The 19,522-nt window shown below is 46.0% G+C and overlaps 2 protein-coding genes across 2 annotated transcripts in view; one reads left to right on the forward strand and one right to left on the reverse strand.

The window, feature by feature from the left end:
- The first annotated feature begins 32 nt into the window (after positions 1–32).
- Positions 33–14,547, forward strand: CDR2 (cerebellar degeneration related protein 2). Its single transcript, XM_087729490.1, has 5 exons — positions 33–261; positions 9,164–9,276; positions 10,043–10,191; positions 11,350–11,514; positions 12,725–14,547. The coding sequence occupies exons 1-5, from the start codon at positions 33–35 to the stop codon at positions 13,599–13,601; spliced, it is 1,533 nt and encodes a 510-aa protein (XP_087585616.1). The 3' UTR covers positions 13,602–14,547.
- Positions 14,548–17,167: 2,620 nt separating this feature from the next.
- Positions 17,168–19,522, reverse strand: part of POLR3E (RNA polymerase III subunit E) — a 41,691-nt gene continuing 39,336 nt past the window's right edge. The window contains exon 21 of the mRNA XM_087728501.1: positions 17,168–17,588. Coding sequence (XP_087584627.1) covers positions 17,523–17,588 — 66 coding nt within the window. The 3' untranslated portion in view covers positions 17,168–17,522. The remainder of the gene's footprint in view (positions 17,589–19,522) is intronic.

The following is a 19,522-nucleotide window of genomic DNA, read 5'->3' on the forward strand; positions in this document are numbered from 1 at the left end:
GGCGTCCTTGCCACGTTGCCTGTCCAAGCCTCATGGACACGCCCCCTGAGCCCCGCGGGAGGGGCGGGGCGGGGCGTTCGGGAGCGTCCGGAGGCGCTCGGAAGCGCTCGGGGGCGGCTTTAAAGGCAGCGCGCAGCCCGGCGCCTTCACGGACGGTGAGCGGCGGCGGCAACGGCAGCGCGATGCTCACCGACAGCCTGGTGGAGGAGTTCGAGATCCGCGAGGATGAGCCGTGGTACGACCAGCAGGACCTGCAGCAAGGTGAGCCGTCCGGGCGCCGGGACTTGCTTCTGTTCCTTTGGACTACACGCCCCATGATCCCCAGCCGACGCAGCCCCCTTCTCTTTGGCGGTTGGGACTTATGGCGTTTCTTATCCTCCCGCGTCTCCTCTCCTTTTCTGAGCTGAAGCCCCCGGACTACACTGCCTATGATCCCCAGCCTCACCTTCTAGCCAATGTTCTCTAGGGGGGGGGGGGGAGGACGGGACTCCAGCGCCTATTATCCTCTCCCATCCCATCTCCTGTCCTCGCTGAATTCAAACCCTGGACCTACACTCTCCATTCTCCCCAACCGACGCAGCTTCTAGCCAACTTCCTTTCCATCTCCTCTCCTTGCTGAGCTCAAGCCCTGGACTACACTGCCTATTATCCCCAACCAGCCCAGCTCCCACCTTCTAGCCAATGTTCTGTTTGACGGGGTGGGGTGGGGGGGCAAGGACTCCAGAGCCTATGATCCTCCCCCTTCCCATCTGAGTTCAAGTCCTGGACCTATTATCCTTCCCTGTCCTCTCTGAGCTCAAGCCCTGGACTACATTCCCTATTATCCCCCAATCAGCCCAACCCTCACCTTCTAGCCAATGTTCTCTTTGGCTTTGGGGGGAGGACGGAGGACTCCAGCGCCTATTATCCTCTCCCTTCCCATCTCCTGTCCTTGCTGAGTTCAAACCCTGGACTACACTCTCCATTATCCCCAACTAACCCAACCCCACCATCCTCTGTGGCTGGGGCAGAGGGTTTGGAACTCCAGTGCCTATTATCCTCCCCCTTCCTATTTTTTTTCCTGTGCTCTACGTTCAAGCTTCAGACTACAATCCCCATTGTCCCCGCCCCACGCAACTCTACCTTCTAGCCAACATCCTCTAGTCTTTGGGGGGAGCTGTAGGGTGGAACTCCAACACCTATTATCCCCCGTTGTCCTTTATGGGAAAGCTCCCCATCATCCCCAGTGCGCTCCGCCAGCCAAAGGACTCCCGCTCCCATCACCCCCTGGCTAATCCAAAGGAGATGGGGGGTGGGTGGGGTAGATTCCAGCTGCAGAGAGTTAGTTCCCTGCCTCTACCCCAGTCTCCATCCTCCCCAGCTGGAAGGGTTGAGTAGTTGCAGCATGCCGGCTCAGGGTTGGCAGGGGTCACCCCTTTGCCTCCTTAATTGAGGGGGGGTTCTCAGTCCCTTCCCTCTGTCCTTCCTTCGGACAATGGCTTTGTCTTTTAATTCTTCCTGCTCACCTGTGCAAGCATCCTCTCCCTCCCTCATCTTTTGATTGGTTAATTCTGCCCACCTGTCCTTATCCCATCCCCACTCCCATTGTTCCTGAAAGGAATCCCATCATCCCCAGCTGGACTATTCCTTTCTTTCTTCCTTCCATCTCCCTTCCCTGTTTCCTTCTTTCTTCTCACCTTCCTTTCTTCTGTCACCCTTCCTCCTTCCTTTTCACTTTCCTTTCTTCCTTCCATCACCCTTCTCCATCCCTTCTCCCCTTCCTTCCTTTCTTCTATCACCCTTCCTCCTTCTTACTTCCTTTCTTCCCTCCATCACCCTTCTCCCTTCTCTTCTCCCTTTCTTCTATCACCTTTCCTCCTCTCCTTCCTTTCTTCTCTCCGTCAGTCATCCTTCTCGTCTTCCTTTCTTCTATCACCCTCCTCCTTCCTTTTCACTTTCCTTTCTTCCTTCCATCACCCTTCTCCATCCCTTCTCCCCTTCCTTCCTTTCTTCTATCACCCTTCCTCCTTCTTACTTCCTTTCTTCCCTCCATCACCCTTCTCCCTTCTCTTCTCCCTTTCTTCTATCACCTTTCCTCCTCTCCTTCCTTTCTTCCCTCCGTCAGTCATCCTTCTCATCTTCCTTTCTTCTATCACCCTCCTCCTTCCTTTTCACTTTCCTTTCTTCCTTCTCCATCCCTTCTCCATCCCTTCTCCCCTTCCTTCCTTTCTTCCCTCCGTCACTCCCCTTTCTCCCCTTCCTTCTCTCCTTTCTGCCACCCACCCTTCTCCATTTCTTTCTCTTCTCTCCTTCCTCCTTTCCACATCTGTCCTGCCCGGCTTTGTTCCTCCACTTCATCCTCTGCTCTATTATTCCCATCGGAATAACGCTCTAAGAAACGCCTTATCAAAAGGCATTTCACCACGCAGAAAGCGGGGAAGGCGAACCTCAAAAGAGAACCTCAAAAGAGCTTGAACGAGTCAAAAGGAGAATGGCAGGGAGGGGGCCCTTAAAGTGGGGGGGGGAAGGAGGACAATGAATAGAGGAGGGGCATAGCTGGGAAGCCCCTTTAAGGACAAATGATGGATGTGTAACTTGGTGGAGAACAAGGACGGGAGGCTGGGGAAGACTAGAAAGAGCTCAGGAAAATAAACGGGGCTTTGCAAAGCATAAATAAATGTGGGCGGAAGACCCCCCCCCCAGACTTCAGTAACATTAAAATGGGTGGACTTCAACTCCCAGAATTCCCACAGCCGAGGAATTCTGGGAGTTGAATTCCAACCCTTCTTAAAAGTTGCTGAGGTTGAAAAAGCGTTGCCCTTGAAGGTAATGTTCTTCGAAAGCCTTCGGGGAAAGACTTTTAAATGCAATTAAACGTGGCTAAGCCTGATTCCTTGCTGTGTTTAATTTGGAAACTAAATCCGGAGTTCAGGCAGAGTATTAATCCTGGCTTGGGAGTAACAGAGCTAAAGGCAGCTTCCAAAAGAAAAAAGGTTAGGCTTCTGGAAAGCTGCAGATCGGTGAACTCCTAGCTTTTATTTATTTTACTCCCGTAGTGTGTCAAACATGTGCGAGATAAGAGGTATAAGTATAAACATGGATGTGAATGCAGGAAATGGGTACAAATAAGTGGGGAGAGTAGGACAGGGACAGAAGGCACGCTGGTGCTCTTATGCACGCCCCCTTTACGCACCTCTTAGGAATGGGGTGAGGTCTATGCTGGACAGTTTAAGGTTAAAGTTTTGGGGGTTTGAGGATGCAACAACGGAGTCAGGTAGAGGATTCCAGGCGTTGACCCCTCTGTTGCTGAAGTCCTATTTTCTGTAATCAAGTTTGGAATGGTTTATTTTGAGTTTCTATCTATTGTTTGCCTATGTATTATTGCGGTCGAAGCTGAACTATAGTGGTTGAGAGGTAGGAACACTGTAGCAGACAACATTTTGGGGATATTCCCACAGTTTAGCGCAGATATGCAAAAAGAATTTGAGTTTAGGGCCGGCACAACATTCCGATTCTAAATCAATTGGCAAATAAGCAATGCAAAATAAAAATGAAGATGTCTTATTATTGGGCATCCTTGGTTTTATTTTTTTCCTCCTTTGGATGACAAATGTTTCACTTCTCATCCAAAAAGCTTCTTCGTTTCTGTTCCTCAGCCGTGACCTGGATGATTTGAGAATCTCCATCCACATGTTTTACGGCTGTTTTGAAATTTACGATGAGGGTTATCTCACGTTCCATAGGACTGGAAGGGGGGAGAGGGGAAATTTATTCTAGAATTTAAAGCTTTCCAAACAACTCTGTTGTGCTATAAAATTGCCAGGTTCCACCAATGGTGCATAGGATTTGAGTGTGAAGTCCAGAGACACCACATCTTCACATTTTGCCTTTCTGTATTATCATAGGGGATAATAGAAGTGGCTAAGATGCTGAGTTTGTCGATCAGAAATATTGGCAGTTGGGCGGTTCGAATCCCTAGCGCCGCCTAACGGAGTGAGCTCCCGTGACTTGTCCCAGCTTCTGCCAAACTATCAGTTCGAAAGCACGTACCAAATGCAAGTAGAAAAATAGGAACCACCTTTGGTGGGTAGGGAACAGTGTTCCGTGCTCCTTCGGCATTTAGTTATACCGGCCACATGGCCACGGAGACATCTTCGGACAGCGCTGGCTCTTCGGCTTTGAAACGGAGATGAGCACCGCCCCCTAGAGTCAGGAATGACTAGCATATATGTGCGAGGGGAACCTTTACCTTTATCTAAGGACTCAAAAAAAATTACATTTTTGCCTTTCTGTATTATCAGACGCCTGTCTGCTTTTGGATGTTGGAAAAATATTGAAATATTTTGGAAAGGAACTATTATTACCTGTCCTTCAAAGGTGTAATAAAGCTGGTATGGAAACATATCTCCTTCACTTTTAGCATTTCTAAAAGCCTGCACATTTAAATGGCGCATAGCTTTAATTTGAGATCACACATTGTTTAAGAAATGCTGTACACAAAGAACTTTCTTGCAATATGGCTCAAATCTTTCCCTTTTCCTGACTCTCTTGCTTGATGATGCAATATCTGAGACATACATTCATTTAATCCAAGATTTTTATTCTCCAAAAATGTTGTACGGCGCTGGGTTTTTAAATTCTGAATCCCAGCCCTGATTTCTTGGCTTTGGATGCAATGAAAATGCAGCTGTGGTCACATTCTGTCATTTTAAGTCAGTTTTAGGTCAGTTTCAAAGCGTGGAAAAGGCATGTCTTTTTTTAAACAAAGACAAATTCATAATAAACCATTGGGACTATTCTGTTGCTTCAAATGGCCAGTTAGAAATATTGCATCGGTTGCAACATCTAAATAAATTGCATACTCAGCTAAAAGATTATATTACCTGAGAGGTAGAAATTTATCAACTATCATGCACATAGTTTCCCTTCCCAACAACTTAACATTGCAAACCTATTTTCTTTTATTGTACTCTGAACTTTAGCCTAATTGTTCCAGACGGTTCATGCTGTTTAATATTGGACTGCGGCATTTATGATTAATTTTCCAGACACGATGGCAGGCCATATTCTCATATTATGGCTTTACAAGATATTGCAAACTGATTATTTTTCGTGCGAAATCCTTGACTTTAGTGAACTTGACACAGTTCCCTTAGGGACCATTCAAAGTTGCAACAGCAGTGAACAAAGTGACTTATGGCTGTTTTTCACACTTATGACCATTGAAGCATCTCCATGGGTAAAGGTAGTCATCCCCGACTCTAGGGGGCGGTGCTCATCTCTGTTTCAAAGCCAAAGAGCCAGCGCTGTCCGAAGACGTCTCCGTGGTCATGTGGCCGGCATGACTCAACGCCAAAGACGCACGGAACGCTGTTTCCTTCCCACCAAAGGTGGTTCCTATTTTTCTACTTGCATTTTTTACGGGCTTTCGAACTGCTCGGTTGGCAGAAGCTGAGACAAGTCACGGGAGCTCGCTCCGTTACGCCGTGCTAAGGATTCGAACCGTGAAACTGCCGACCTTTCTAAACGACAAGCTCAGCATCTTAGCCACTGAGCCACCCTGATTGCCAGAAAAGATTACACCAAATTCTAGCTCCGTTATGCAGCACTAGGGATTCGAACCGCCGAACTGCCTCCATGGTTACATAATCAAAATTCAGGTGCCTGGCAACTGATTCATATTTATGACGGTTGCACAGCATCATGTGATTTCCCCACCCCCCGTTTGCGACAAGCAAAGTGAAAGTTGGAAGCCAGATTCATTTAACGACCGTGTTACTAACTTAACAGCCGCAGTGATTCGCTTAACAACTGTGGCAAGCAAGGTGGTAAAATCGTGCAAAATCCTCTCAACAAATGTCTCGCTTTAACAACAGAAATGTTGGGGCCCAATTGGGTTCGTAAGTTGAGGACTGTCAGTAGTGAAAGAAGGAAGGAAGGTGCATTTCTGAGTGTCTCTCAAATTTCAACATTTTTTGCTCAGTGCTTCGCGATCTCCATGCTTCAGAGATCGCAAGATAATGAGAAGGTGAATTCTCTTGCTACTTATCCACTTGAGATCACCCTATAATTTTGCTGAGTACTTTCAATTGATCTTCAATTCGCCTGAAAATTGTTATACGCTCTGGTAAAAATACTAAGAGATGCAGCTAATTTAGCTTCAATATTCTCCGCAGGGAATGCTTCATCCGAAATAGACTTCTGCAGACTTCAGCACAAGCGATGCGTTGGAAGGGAGATACAGAACTTCAGTCTGTAGTACATTTTGGAATACGTGGGTGGATGCTTTTCGTAGTAGTAGAAGTGGACTTAAGGGACTTTTCCACGGCTTTGCAATTAATGATCAAAGATACTAGCAAAGCCTCACTGGAATTGGAATAGTTGCTCTGAAACGATGCCAAAGCAAACACGGGAAAATAGATTTCTGCTACCAGGTGCATCTGCGTAGTATGGAGCTCTTGACTCCCATTCCCATAGTAAACCTAGAACTTGAATACACCCAGGGGAGAATCAGACTGGGGAAAGGGATGTCATCAAATACAGTCCTCAACTTGTGACCAGAATTTCCATCGCTAAGCAAGGCACTATTAAATGAATTGTACCCAATTTTACAATCAATCCATTTTTTGCCACGGTTGCTAAGCGAATCTCTGCAATTAACTGAATCGTGCGGTCGTTAAGTAAACCTGGCTTCCCTCATTGACAGGAAAGTCGCGAATGGGGGATTGCATGACCCCGGGACATTGCAAATACACGTGTGTTCACAAGCACCGCTAATCGCGTGGCCATGGGGATGCTGCAACACGTTTTCTGAGGACTGTCGTGGGTCACTTTCTTCAGTGCCCCTGTAACGCTGAATGGTTGCTCAACGAATTGTTGCAATGTGAAGACTTAACCTGTCCTTCCTTTGATAATTTGATGGGGGAAAATGTATTTTATAAACTTTGAATGTTGCTTGAGACAGATCATAGAATATTATAGTCACGTGAAAGTTATTGATAGTCTTTGAACTATTAAGCCTGGGCAAATGTCACCATTTGTGTTCCTGACAATTCTGCAGAAAGATTCCCCTTGCACATATGTGCTAGTCGTTCCCAACTCTAGGGGGCAGTGCTCATCTGCATTTCAAAGCCGAAGAGCCAGCGCTATCCGAAGACATCTCCGTGGTCATGTGGCCGGCATGACTCAACGCTGAAGGCGCACGGAGCGCTGTTACCCTCCCACCAAAGGTGGTCCCTATTTTTCTACCTGCATTTTTCACGTGCTTTCGAACAGCTAGGTTGGCAGAAGCTGGGACAAGTAATGGGAGCTCGCTCCGTTACGCGGTGCTAGGGATTCAAACCGTGAAACTGCTGACCTTTCTAAACAACAATCTCAGCGTCTTAGCCACTGAGCCACCCTGATTGCCAGAAAAGATTACACCAAATTCTAGCTCGAATGTTTTGCAAAAAGCATCAGCGATTGTTTTCCCGTACTTCTAAGATCAAGAACCGTAGCTTTATAGACACCAGAGAAGAGAAAATTGTCCTTTGTGGTTTGAGGTCTCTGACATGTTACGAAGCCCAAATATGTTTCCCTAGAATTTTTACACCGAGAAATGCAATAGAAAAATTACAACACATCAGTGCGTTTTTAAGTTTTGATGTCCTTTGTTTGGTTTCCAGTCAACGTACAGTATGTGGTTTTTTTCTATTTCAAATTGTCAAAGTTGTAGCAGTTTTCGTAGCCTCAGCGAGCTTCTTTTCAAAACATTTAACTTGCAAAAAACCAACAACATTTAAGTGCAAAAGTTTAACCAAAACACAACAAATGGAGAACTTAAAATTAAGCGTAGAGACGTGTTGAGGTGCTACAGCCATTCTGGAGTGTTTAGTTTCCCCAAGAAATTGTCATTGTGTTGTCCTATTTCTCAGCACGACAATCTTTGGAATGAATTTCACCACCGGTCAATCAAAAAATTGTTAACAGAAAAAGTTTTTTTGCACGTTATACAGGTAATGGGAAAAGACTTTAAGCTCCTTAAGTCTTAGCAACCCCCCCTTTTTTTTGCAACCTGCCAATTCTTTGCGTGATGAAACTTGTACCAACTTAATACCAGCCAGTTTAAAAATAACTTGCATTCCCGGGGATCAAGCCAGCATTTTAACACCAAACGCTTAGGCAAGCCACAAAAGCGGTGTTTTGAAACCGTGTTGTTTTTAAGGGCCGCGCAAATAAAATGTTATCTTGTTCGTTGGGGCTGCTCATTTTACGACGTGGTAGTTTTTTGGTTAACTGAATGCAAAAGACACGGGTGAAAAGTAGAATTATCTGGTGCATCTGATTTCGAAATCTATCCTGTGAGAACTTCACACTCTGCACCTTTTCACAGTTCAAATGAGATGGCTGCAGGGCAAAGTAAGAAGCAGAGATTAAGCTTCAGATAATAAGGCAACTTTGATATCTAGCACCCAAAAAGTAGAGCTATAGAGCAGTGTTTTTCAACCTTTTTTGTGCAAAGGCACACTTTTTTCATGAAAAAAATCACAAGGCACACCACCATTAGAAAATGTTAAAAAAATTTAACTCTGTGCCTATATTGACTATATATAAAGTAATTTTCCCACGGCACACCTTACACTATGTCACGGCACACTAGTGTGCCGCGGCACAGTGGTTGAAAAACACTGCTATAGAGATTCTGAAATGCGCCATTAATCGCCACGAACAAAGCGAACCTTTGTTCCTCTAGAACCGTGGCACGCGGAGCCATGTTGCCTGGCGTGCGCATGTTGCCCATTCCTCTTCCAGGTTTCTGTCACGCATGCACATGTGACGATCAGCTGGCGCGCATGCGTCAGTGCTGGAAAGCGGAAGAGCTGGTCTTCCATTTTTGGGGGGCGTGAGCATGTGTGCTGGCCAGCTGATGGGCATCTGCACATGCGCAGCTGTTACTCAAAGACTTGCTGGGGCGCATGTGTGTGCCGGAAACCACCAAGTTCATTTTCCTCTTCCTGGTTGTGGCCTAGATGGGTATGGGCGCATACACAAAGCCTGCGCCCACGTGAGAAGCGCCCCCTTTTCGGCACTGAGTTCACCAATTGCTACTCTACAAATTATACTGTGCTTGATTGTTTTTCATGCCTATACATTCCTTAAAACGAGTTGGTGCATTAAATAAAGTCATACCCACAATTTGTTGTAGATCTTCAACTGGCTGCTGAGCTGGGGAAGACCCTTTTGGACCGAAACACAGAACTGGAGTCCTCTCTGCAGCACATGTATTCCACCAATGAGGAGCAACTGCAGGAAATAGAGGTGATTGAAGACTGCCCTATAAATGTGAATTACATATCCCACTTCAGCTCTGCATGTTGGCTGTTACGGTGTGGAAGTACGGTGAGGCAGGCCAGCAATCCATGTTTTCCCCAAGATTTGTAAAGTGGAGAGCATCAGGAGCCGAGTCAACACGTTGTATTGAGTTATCACAGGGTTTACTTTCAGCTGACGGTGTTGTACTATCTGACCTGTAGTCAAGTTTGTAAATCCAGCCCATTTTGGGACTGAAATGCAAACGGAGCAGATCTTATTGGATGCCAACTGCAGCGTAGGTTAAATGCCACGTTTTTCGACATAAATTTGTCTTGTGCAAACTCACAAACGCCTTTTCATTGGGAATTCTTCGTTAGGAACGCCTTCCATTTCTTCAGAGGGAAATGCTCCCCAAATATGGTTGACCGAAACACGTATAATTCGTCAACTAAGGTTGAATTTCAGCAATAACTTCTAGACTTAAGGCTGTGAGTTCAATCCTAGGTAGAGGCAGATATTTCTCTCTCTGGGCACACTGAGAATGTCTCTGCTGTGGGGAAAAACTCCGCATTGGTGACAGGTAAAGCATCCGGCCACTAAACACTCCGCTCCATTCAGTTGCCCAGCCTCCATCCCTCAAGGGATTATGGGGTCGTTAAAAGAGGATGCTGCTGCCACGAGTCCTAAAATAAAGACAACTCTCTGTGTTTGAAACGATGAAAGTTGCTCCGGAGAGGTTGGTTTAATACCTGTATCTGTTTTCATTCTGCAGTATCTCACCAAGCAGGTGGATCTTCTACGCCAAATGAACGATCAGCATGCCAAAGTCTACGAGCAACTGGACGTCACGGCGAGAGAACTAGAAGATACGAATCAAAAGCTGATCGCCGACAGCAGGGCCTCCCAGCAAAAGATAGGAAGGTAATTAAGTTGGCTGCCGGCAGTATATTTTCCCCTTATCTGCCAGGTTATTATAAATCGATTCATTACCGGTTTTATCAAAGGATTATCTAAGCAGGATCTTGAGTTGGTAGAATGAATTGTAGGCTGGTGTGCTTCCTCCCGCCATCCCCATGAAGCTCCTTTTCTCCCCCCCTCCCTGAAAAGCTGGGGGAGTCCCAGAGGCCCTTTTTTCTGAGGACGAAATTGTGCTAGGAGGCCTTGAGTTTTCGTGAGCTGCAGCTACTTCATCCGATGCAGGACGAGAAACGAATCGGGCAGGAATGCCGTGACGAGTTTTTATCAGATCCATCAACTGCAGATTGTGAAAGGGTTCAATCTTTCGTAGATTTTGCAACGTTGCGGGTCCTTTTCAACTTACAACCACCTGTTCAAAGTCACAAGGGCATTGGAAATGACCAACAAAGCATTCTATTTTATTCTATTCTTTAAAAAAAGGATTTATGCAGCGGTGGGATTCAGCCAAGGTCCAAGTCAGGAGAACATTAAACTTTACTTTGAGGTCCAAGTCAGGAGAACATCAAACTATACTTTGAGAGGCCCAAATCAGGAGAACATCAAACTATACTTTCAGGTCCAAGTCAGGAGAACATTAAACTTTACTTTGAGAAGCCAAAATCAGGAGAACATCAAACTATACTTTGAGATCCAAGTCAGGAGAACATTAAACTATACTTTGAGAGGCCCAAATCAGGAGAACATCAAACTATACTTTGAGATCCAAGTCAGGAGAACATCAAACTATACTTTGAGAGGTCCAAGTCAGGAGAACATTAAACTATACTTTGAGAGGTCCAAGTCAGGAGAACATTATACTTTGAGAGGTCCAAGTCAGGAGAACATTAAACTATACTTTGAGATCCAAGTCAAGAGAACATTAAACTATACTTTGAGAAGCCCAAATCAGGAGAACATCAAACTATACTTTGAGGTCCAAGTCAGGAGAACATCAAACTATACTTTGAGGTCCAAGTCAGGAGAACATCAAACTATACTTTGAGGTCCAAGTCAGGAGAACATCAAACTTTACTTTGAGCAAGTGCAACCATCTCAGATACGTGAAGGAGTTGGACAGCTCTTTCCATGCTGGTTCATGTGCTTTCTAAACTTCCCTTTTAGTCTCACGGAGACCATCGAAAACCTCCAGACTCACATCGATGAACTGCAGAGGCAGGTGGAAGAATTGAAGGCCTCTGGGCAAAGCCACGTCAATTACGAAAGACCCGAGCAGCCCAAATCGGTCCAGAGTTTTCCATGCCTGAAAGAACTCTATGATCTCCGCAAGTAAGTCACAAACTCACCAAGTCGCAGTGTGGGGGGACGTTGAAAATTAATACAGATCTACTGCAACGTGCTCTACATGGGGCAGCCCTTGAAGAGCATTCGGCGACTCCAGCTTGTCCAGAATGCAGCCGCGCGAGCGATCGTGGGTGCACCTCGGTTCACCCACGTAACACCTATCCTCCGCGAGCTGCACTGGCTGCCTATCGGTCTTCGGATACGCTTCAAGGCGCTAGTCGTCACTTATAAAGCCCTTCATGGTATTGGACCTGGGTACTTGAGAGACCGCCTGCTGCCAATTACCTCCACTAGACCGATTAGATCCCACAGATTAGGCCTCCTCCGAATCCCATCCGCTGGCCAATGCCGACTGGTGACTACCCGGAGGAGAGCCTTCTCTGTGGCTGCTCCGACCCTCTGGAACGAGCTCCCCGTGGAGATTCGACCCCTCACCACCCTCCAGGCCTTCCGCAAAGCCCTTAAAACCTGGCTATTCCGACAGTCCTGGGGCTAAAGAGCTTTTGCCCTTCCCCCCCCTCGAATAGTATGGTTGTTGTGTGCTTTTAAATTGTGTATTGTTTTGTTCGTCTTTTTTATTCTTTATTTGTACCCCTTCCCTTGACTTGGATTGTGAGCCGCCCTGAGTCCCCTTCGGGGAAAAGGGCGGCATATAAATGAAATCAATTCAATTCAATTCAATCGCATGCCACATTCCCCCCCCCAAAAAAAATTCCCAATGGTTTGTTTTCATTCAAGGACGACGCCATAGTGTGCTTTGATTTGAAAATTGGTGTTTAAAATGCTAAACTAATATGTCTAATGTAGAGTTGGAAGGGACCTTGGAGATCTTCTAGTCCAACCCCCTGCCTAGGCAGGAAACCCTACATCACAAATGGATATCCAACATCTTAAAAACTTCCAGTGTTGGAGCATTTACAACTTCTGGAGGCAAGCTGTTCCACTGATTAATTGTTCTAACTGTCAGGCAATTTCTCCTTAGCTCTAAGTTGCTTCTCTCCTTGATTAGCTTCCACCCATTGCGTCTTCTGTCCTCAGATGCTTTGGAGAATAGCTTGACTGCCTCTTCTTTGTGGCAACCCCTGAGATATTGGAAGACTGCTATCCTGTCTCCCCTAGCCCTTCTTTTCATCAGACTAAACATACCCAATAAACACACTAAGCATTTTCCTTCTCTCTTTCTGCGTACACCTAGGTATTTTGTCTATGATCACATATTTGCAGAAAAGATTATATCAATGGACAGTCAACTAAGCCCCGTAGAAGAGGAAAACCAGAATTTGAAGAAGGCGGTGAATCTCTTGCAAACGCAGCTCAACGTGGAGAAAGAGAAGCGGTTGTCTATGGAGGAAGAGTACAGTTTTCTGCTGAAGGAAAACACAGGTCTGGAGCAACAGCTGGTGGACATCCACCTGTACCAGGCGAGAGCCGAGGAACTGGAGACGGAAGTGGCCGAAATGAAGCAGCTCTTTAATTCTGGAAGCCCCTGTCGGAACAGGATGGAGCAACTGCCCCCAGAATCCTTTTTCATCTCCCTCAAGGGCCCCTTAGAGAAAGAACTCAGCCACGGTCCTTGGGATGGGATGTCCTTCATCTTTCCTGAGCTGGAGAAGAGGTCCCTCAAAAGAAGCAGCAGTGAGAGCTTGCTCGGCGGCGCGGCGGGCGATGACCTCTTCAAAGGCCACGAAGAGACCTGCATCAGGAGGGCGGAGGCCGTCAAGCAACGGGGCGTGTCCCTCCTCAACGAGGTGGACGCCCAATACAACGCCTTGAAGGTCAAGTACGAGGAACTTCTGCAGAAGTGTCAAACGGACAAAGAATTGCGGGACCACAAGGCTGTGCAGACCTCAAAACAGCGCCCCAAAGATGTCCATGGTGGGAGCTTGGTATCCCTGGACAGGGGTCTTAGGGAGCCCAGTTCCCCGACTGCTGATTCAGCCAACTTCTCTTCCAACGTTTTCCCCGAATATAAACTCCTCTTTAAGGAAATCTTTAGCCGTATCGAAGAAACTAAAAAGGACATTGACGAACATCGGGCAAAATATAAGTCTCTCTCTTCTCAATGTCCTTAAAAAAAAGATATGGCGGGGATCGAAAGATAATTATTGTTGTTTTTTCCCCCACGATGTCATCCTTTTAATGTTTCTTAGGGAACAAGATGTAAGCTCAGGATTGGCAGATTTTCTGTAAAAAAAATGGGTTGGATTCGTTTGGGTTAGTTCTACCGAGTTGGAATCCGGTTGGATTCCATCTCGCCCTGAACCAAGTTCCCTCGGGAAGGTGAGTCTCTTGACCACCAGTTTGCAAATTAATTTTGTTACGCAACTCAACAATTCTAGTTCTGCCGGGAAGAAAACCCGCCGTGTTATCGAAACAGGAGCCACATAGGTTATATTACGCACAATGACAACTTTTTTGGACTTAGGACACTTCCTGGGGTTGAAAAGCAAAATAGAGATGATTTTTGTTAGTGTGCCATTGTCCTATACAACTGCAAGCAAGATGTTAAACATTGTGCACATTCCTTAATTGAGGAAATTTTACAGATCTGTCACTGTTCAATATGCTGGGATGCCATTGTCTTATTTTAAAATCCATATATATATATTGGAGTGCATAATTTGGCTACTAAAACTCCTGGTGCGTCAATCTTCCGCTGCATTAGAAGGCTGAATATTACAAAACAGCCTCCATATAAAAAGTAAACCGATTAGCATAGAGCAAAATTAAAAAAAAAACAATTTCACTTTAACTTTTAAATCCTTTTAGCGCGTCTTCAAGGATTTGATTTTCTGGAAATGGTCTACCCCACAGCCAACTGGAGGCCAAATTGGGAAGGATTTACAGCAATTTCACCCACAGTCTCCTATTATCACACCAGCAAATATGCTGTACGTATATCGGGCCAAATATTATGCGGTGATAATATTTCATCCTTTTAAACCTCCTGCAGAAACTTATATTGGTTGCAAAGACCAATAACTAGTTTTACAGCAAGCATATGCTATTTTTTTTTTTGTCAGAAGGAACTCCTGGGAATAGAAGTCGAGAATTTAAAGCCCCTTCCCTTAGTTCTGAGTTTTTAAGAAAAATTAAGAGTACCAAGTTCAAATAGTTCTCTCCAAATATCCACGAATAGGTCGGTTGCCAACCGGCGTCACAAAAAGTGACTTGTTTCCCCCTCCTCCCCCCCCCCCAAAAAAAAGAAAGAAAAGAGATGTGTTTCATATTGCATTCCTAATTTAAAAAGAAGAATTTGAGCTTCCTGCAAAAAGAAAAGAAAAAAACCCCCACAATTGCAGTTTTAAACTTTTGGCCGCTGTTACAAGTTCTACCTTGCCTTAGCTACTGAGGATGGCTTGTTCTGCTTCAATTAAGAAGTTCCAGGTGGGAACTCAACTCTTGCCACATGGTGTATTTCCATTTACTACCAGTTGTTTGGTCTTATTGGTGTTTTGCAAAGAGCAAATAAATTCTTTCTGCAATTAAGTCTGTGATGGTTTCTGGTGGGTGCATTTTATGTGCTTCTGACTTCAATCAAAGGAAAGGTGCAGTAGAAGTTGGTAATAACGTTTATGAGTAGTGATTCAGAACGTGAGGAGGTTGGGGAGGAACATGGATCAGTCCTGGAGTCTGGGGAAGGCTCTGACATTCTCTGTCGTCCCCTTCTTCAGTTATTTAACCTTCATCTGGCTAGTTTACCTCCTGGGAATCTCTTGTTCAGTGGGATCTCGGACAAAACATTGCAAGAGATGGTGTTGGATGTAGGCTGCAAGCAGATCATGGTGCCTGTAAGTGGATCTCTTCCTGTGCAGTTATTTTTCAAAGGGAATCTTTCTACCAACTGTATTAAAGTTGTTGTTAGTTGTGAAGTCATGTCCGACCCATTGTGACCCCATGGACAGTGTTCTGGCCTTCCTGTCCTCTACCATCCCCTGGGGCCCATTTAAGCTCATGCCAGCTGCTTCGGTGACTCCATCCAGCCACCTCCTTCTCTGTCCTCCCCTTCTTCTTTTGCCCTCAGTCTTTCCCAGCATGAGGCTCTTCTCCAGGGAGTCCTTCCTTCTCATTAGGTGGCCAAAGTCTTTGAGTTTCCTCTTCAGGATCTGGCCTTCTAAAGAGCAGCCAGGGTTGATCTCCTCTAGGACTGACCGGTTGGATGGCCTTGCAGTCCAAGGGACTCAATGCAGGAGTCTTCTCCAGCACCAGAGTTCAAAGGCCTCCATTCTTTGGCGCTCAGCCTTCCTTATGGTCCAATTTTCACAGCCATCCATTGCAACTGGGAAAACCAGAGCCTTGACTATATACACACTTTTGTTGGCAGGGTGATGTCTCTGCTTTTTAGGATGCTCTCTAGATTTGCCATAGCTTTCCTCCCCAGGAGCAAGCGTCTTTTGATTTCGTGGCTGCAGTCCCCATCTGCGGTGATCTTGGAGCCCAGGAAAATAAAATCTGTCACTACATCTGTTTGCCAGGAATTGAGAGGGCTGGATGCCATGATCCTAGTTTTCTTAATGTTGAGTTTCCTATAGCTTCTATCATCTTTCATGCTCTTCAGAATGCACGGCACTAATCTTCCATTTCAACCCGCGAAGTGGGTTATAAGGGGGCGTCTGATTAGTTGTTTCCTGATAATGTCAGCATTTTCACTCCCTGTGCCAGGTTCACTGAAGTATCATTTGGCCCGAACTGAGCAAAGGATGAATGCCACCTGCTCCATTACAGAATTTAAAAAAGGGGTGGGGGGGTGGGAGGGGGTTTAGTTGCCATAGAGACCTGGCCTGCATTGTTAAATCTGAACAAAGCCACCTTTCAAAAGGAAACAGGATACTTTAAACATCTTTAAAGTTTTGGTCTGGATCTGGAAATTTTACATAACTCGGGACGGAGTCAATCTGTGCCCATTATGGCAAACCATGCTAGAGGTGGCACACAGCCCTCTCATGCTGGCCAGCTGGTCTTCGCAGATGCCAGAGCACCAGAAAGCAGCCAAAACTGGCCAAAAGACAGAGCATTTTTAAGCTGTTTTCAGGCTGTTTTGGAGCCATTTTCAGGATATTTTTCGGGTCATTTTTAGCTCAAAACAAATGACCATCAACAAATGGTGTGAAAACAGCCTGAAAATGGCATGAATACAGCCCTTTTCTCAGGCTGTTTTGAGGCCATTTTTGGCCCAAAAAACAGCCCACAAATGCCCTGAAAATTGAACCATAAACAGCCTGAAAATGGCACGAAAACAGGCTGAAAAACAGCCTGTGTTCTGGCCGTTTTGGGGGCCGTTTTCCAAGCCATTTTTGCCCCCCAAAAATGCTGTGAAAACAGGCTAAAAACAGCCTGTGTTTTGGCTATTTTCAGGCCATTTGGGGGGGCATTTTCAGGGCTCTTTTCGGCCTGAAAATGGCCAAAAACCAGGCATGTGCGTGCCGGCCAACTGGTCTTCGGTTTTCCGGTACCCCGGCATGCACAAACACGCATACACATTCTGGTTTGGGCACTCGGTGCTGAAATGTTTCGCCATCACTGACCTATGCCATGCCCTCCAAGAGGCGACCACCGTAACCCAAAGACACCTCAGAGGCCGGGCGGTGATGAGAGCGAGAGACCGCCAACGTGTAAAGATAAAAATCCGAATCTCCTCCTCCTGCAAACTCGAAATTTATTGGCATTCATTATAAAACGAACCGTTCGATCATGATTCCATAACAGTCCAGCCGCCCTAATAAGGATTGTTTGCCTCGTGGTTGCTTCTATGTAAGATTTGAGAAATATAGATAATTAGGGAATCCAAATTAAGCTAGCGGGACATACAGATCCCCCCCTGTCCGTTGAAGAGTAGTGGTTTGGATGTTCGTTGCAAATAGCTAGCACGGCAGTCTCTGGTAGATCTTCCATCTGGAGGGCTGTGAGAGCATCCAGCTGTTTTCCCCATCCTTCTGCTTTCCCTTTGCCCATCCTGGGATGAAACCAGATGCAACTGAAGCGGACTCCCATCGTCAAGAGGTTGGTTGCTGGACTGTCCCTTTGAGGTACCACATGCCCCCTTGGCTTACGCAACAATCCTGCAGAAAAAGGAAGAAGCTGGTCAGGGGTTTGGTTGCAATCAAACAAGCTCACCTCAAATTGCCGTCTGCAGCAACCGAAGTGTGACGAAAACAAGAGAGCTGAACCCAGCTAGCATTCATCGTGGTTGTTTTTTCCTCAAAACAACAACAACAACAACACAAGATTTAGCAGTTAGACTTATATACCGCTTCATAGGGCTTTCAGCCCTCTCTAAGCGGTTTACAGAGTCAGCATATTGCCCCCAACAACAATCCGGGTCCTCATTTTACCCACCTCGGTAGGATGGAAGGCTGAGTCAATCCTGAGCCGGTGAGATTTGAACTGCAGAACTGCAGTCAGCTGAAGTAGCCTGCAGTGCTGCATTTAACCACGGCGCTACCTCGGCTCTAATTTCATGCATGGTTTCCATTGCAAATTATACAATCCCACAACCTTGAAGGAAGTTTGAAGGACGCTTCCGAAAGGCAGCCAGGGTTAGAACTGATTTGGTGGGGGTGGCCCGCCAGTGGCCAGTAGAGCTGGCTGCAGATTCGGACAGTGAGGAGGTTGGGGAGGAAGATGGGCTAGTCCTGGAGTCTGGGGAAGGCTCTGAGGAGGGCTCTGTGTTAGAGGCAGAGAGGGGGGCCAGGGACGTATGCCAGTTATCAGCTGCCTTCAGAGTCAGACATCAGTGAGGCAGAGGAACAGCTGGAGCCTGTTCCCAGTGTGTGCATGCACAGAGTTGCCAGATGAAGGGAACAGCTGAAGAATGGGTCGACTTGGGAGTAAGGCCACAGGTGGACAGTGAATGGCCCCTCCCAGAGGGAATAAAAGAGGAGCGACAGGGGAGTGGAGTTTGCAGGAGACCATTAGTTCATTCCTGCATTCTTGCCAAGTATTGCGGCATCTGAAAGATCTCGGCCTGGCCACTCTCCAAGCCTGATAAAGGTCAGTAATTGTGAACTATCTTGAAAGACTGTGGGAGAGGAAAGACTTTGCTGGATAATTCACTGTAAATTAAATTAAAAGGGGTTTATCAGGATGAGGACTCGGCTTCGGGCTGCTGGGGAAGCCTGTGTCAGAACCCTGGTGCTAATCGAAGGTTGGCTGGGGAATTCTGGGAGTTGAAGTCCGTATGTCTTAAAAACGGCGAAGGTCGAGGAAACACTGATCTGGGATAATTACGTAATTCAGAACCACCATCAACCTCAAGTAGAGAAGATCAATAAATCTGTGGATTTATTCCTCTCCTTCTTGTTTTAATGACCCTATCATCCCTTGAGGGATGGAGTCTGGGCATACGAATGAAGATGAGTGTTTAAATGGCCCAATGCCCTTCCTGTTGCCAATATGGAGTTTTTGTTCAGTAGATATATTCTCATTCTGCCCAGAGAGAGAAATATCTGTATATATATAAAAAAAGAAAATATTGTGGTGCTGTCAAGGCAATGACTGATATCCAGGGATCCTCAGAGACAATAAACAAACCTCCTTTAAACATTTCCAAGGGGATTTGATGTGATCTCATTTTCCACCTCCGGGGGAAAAAAAGAAGGCTGAAAATGCACAGTGCATTTAGCTCCTTATCTGTCTGGAAGGAAGCGTAATGACAATTCCTCACCCCCCAAAAAACACACGAAGAAGTTGCTAATTGCTGCTATTAAATAATTAACACCGTGCCTACAGATGAAAACAAACACAAGCATCTGCTGATTTTTTTGGGGGGGTTGCAAACATCTGGGCTCTGCTCTCTCTTCCAACAGCCTTCCCTAAATGACATGGCAGGCTAAACCAAGGTAGGCCTCAAGCCTGAACCAGACTAGGGTTTCATGATATTAAGCTTTAACTGTTCATATAGAAATTGCAAGGTTTGCTTTTAGGACATAGTGCGGTTAGACACGGGTTAGAAGGAAATCTGTACATGAAATATGCTGAGGCAAAACATCTATTT

This window comes from Thamnophis sirtalis, unplaced genomic scaffold (genome assembly GCF_051295495.1).
Source record: "Thamnophis sirtalis isolate CommonGarterSnake01/CBP01778 unplaced genomic scaffold, rThaSir2_p1.2 scaffold_14, whole genome shotgun sequence".
Lineage (NCBI taxonomy): Eukaryota > Metazoa > Chordata > Lepidosauria > Squamata > Natricidae > Thamnophis > Thamnophis sirtalis.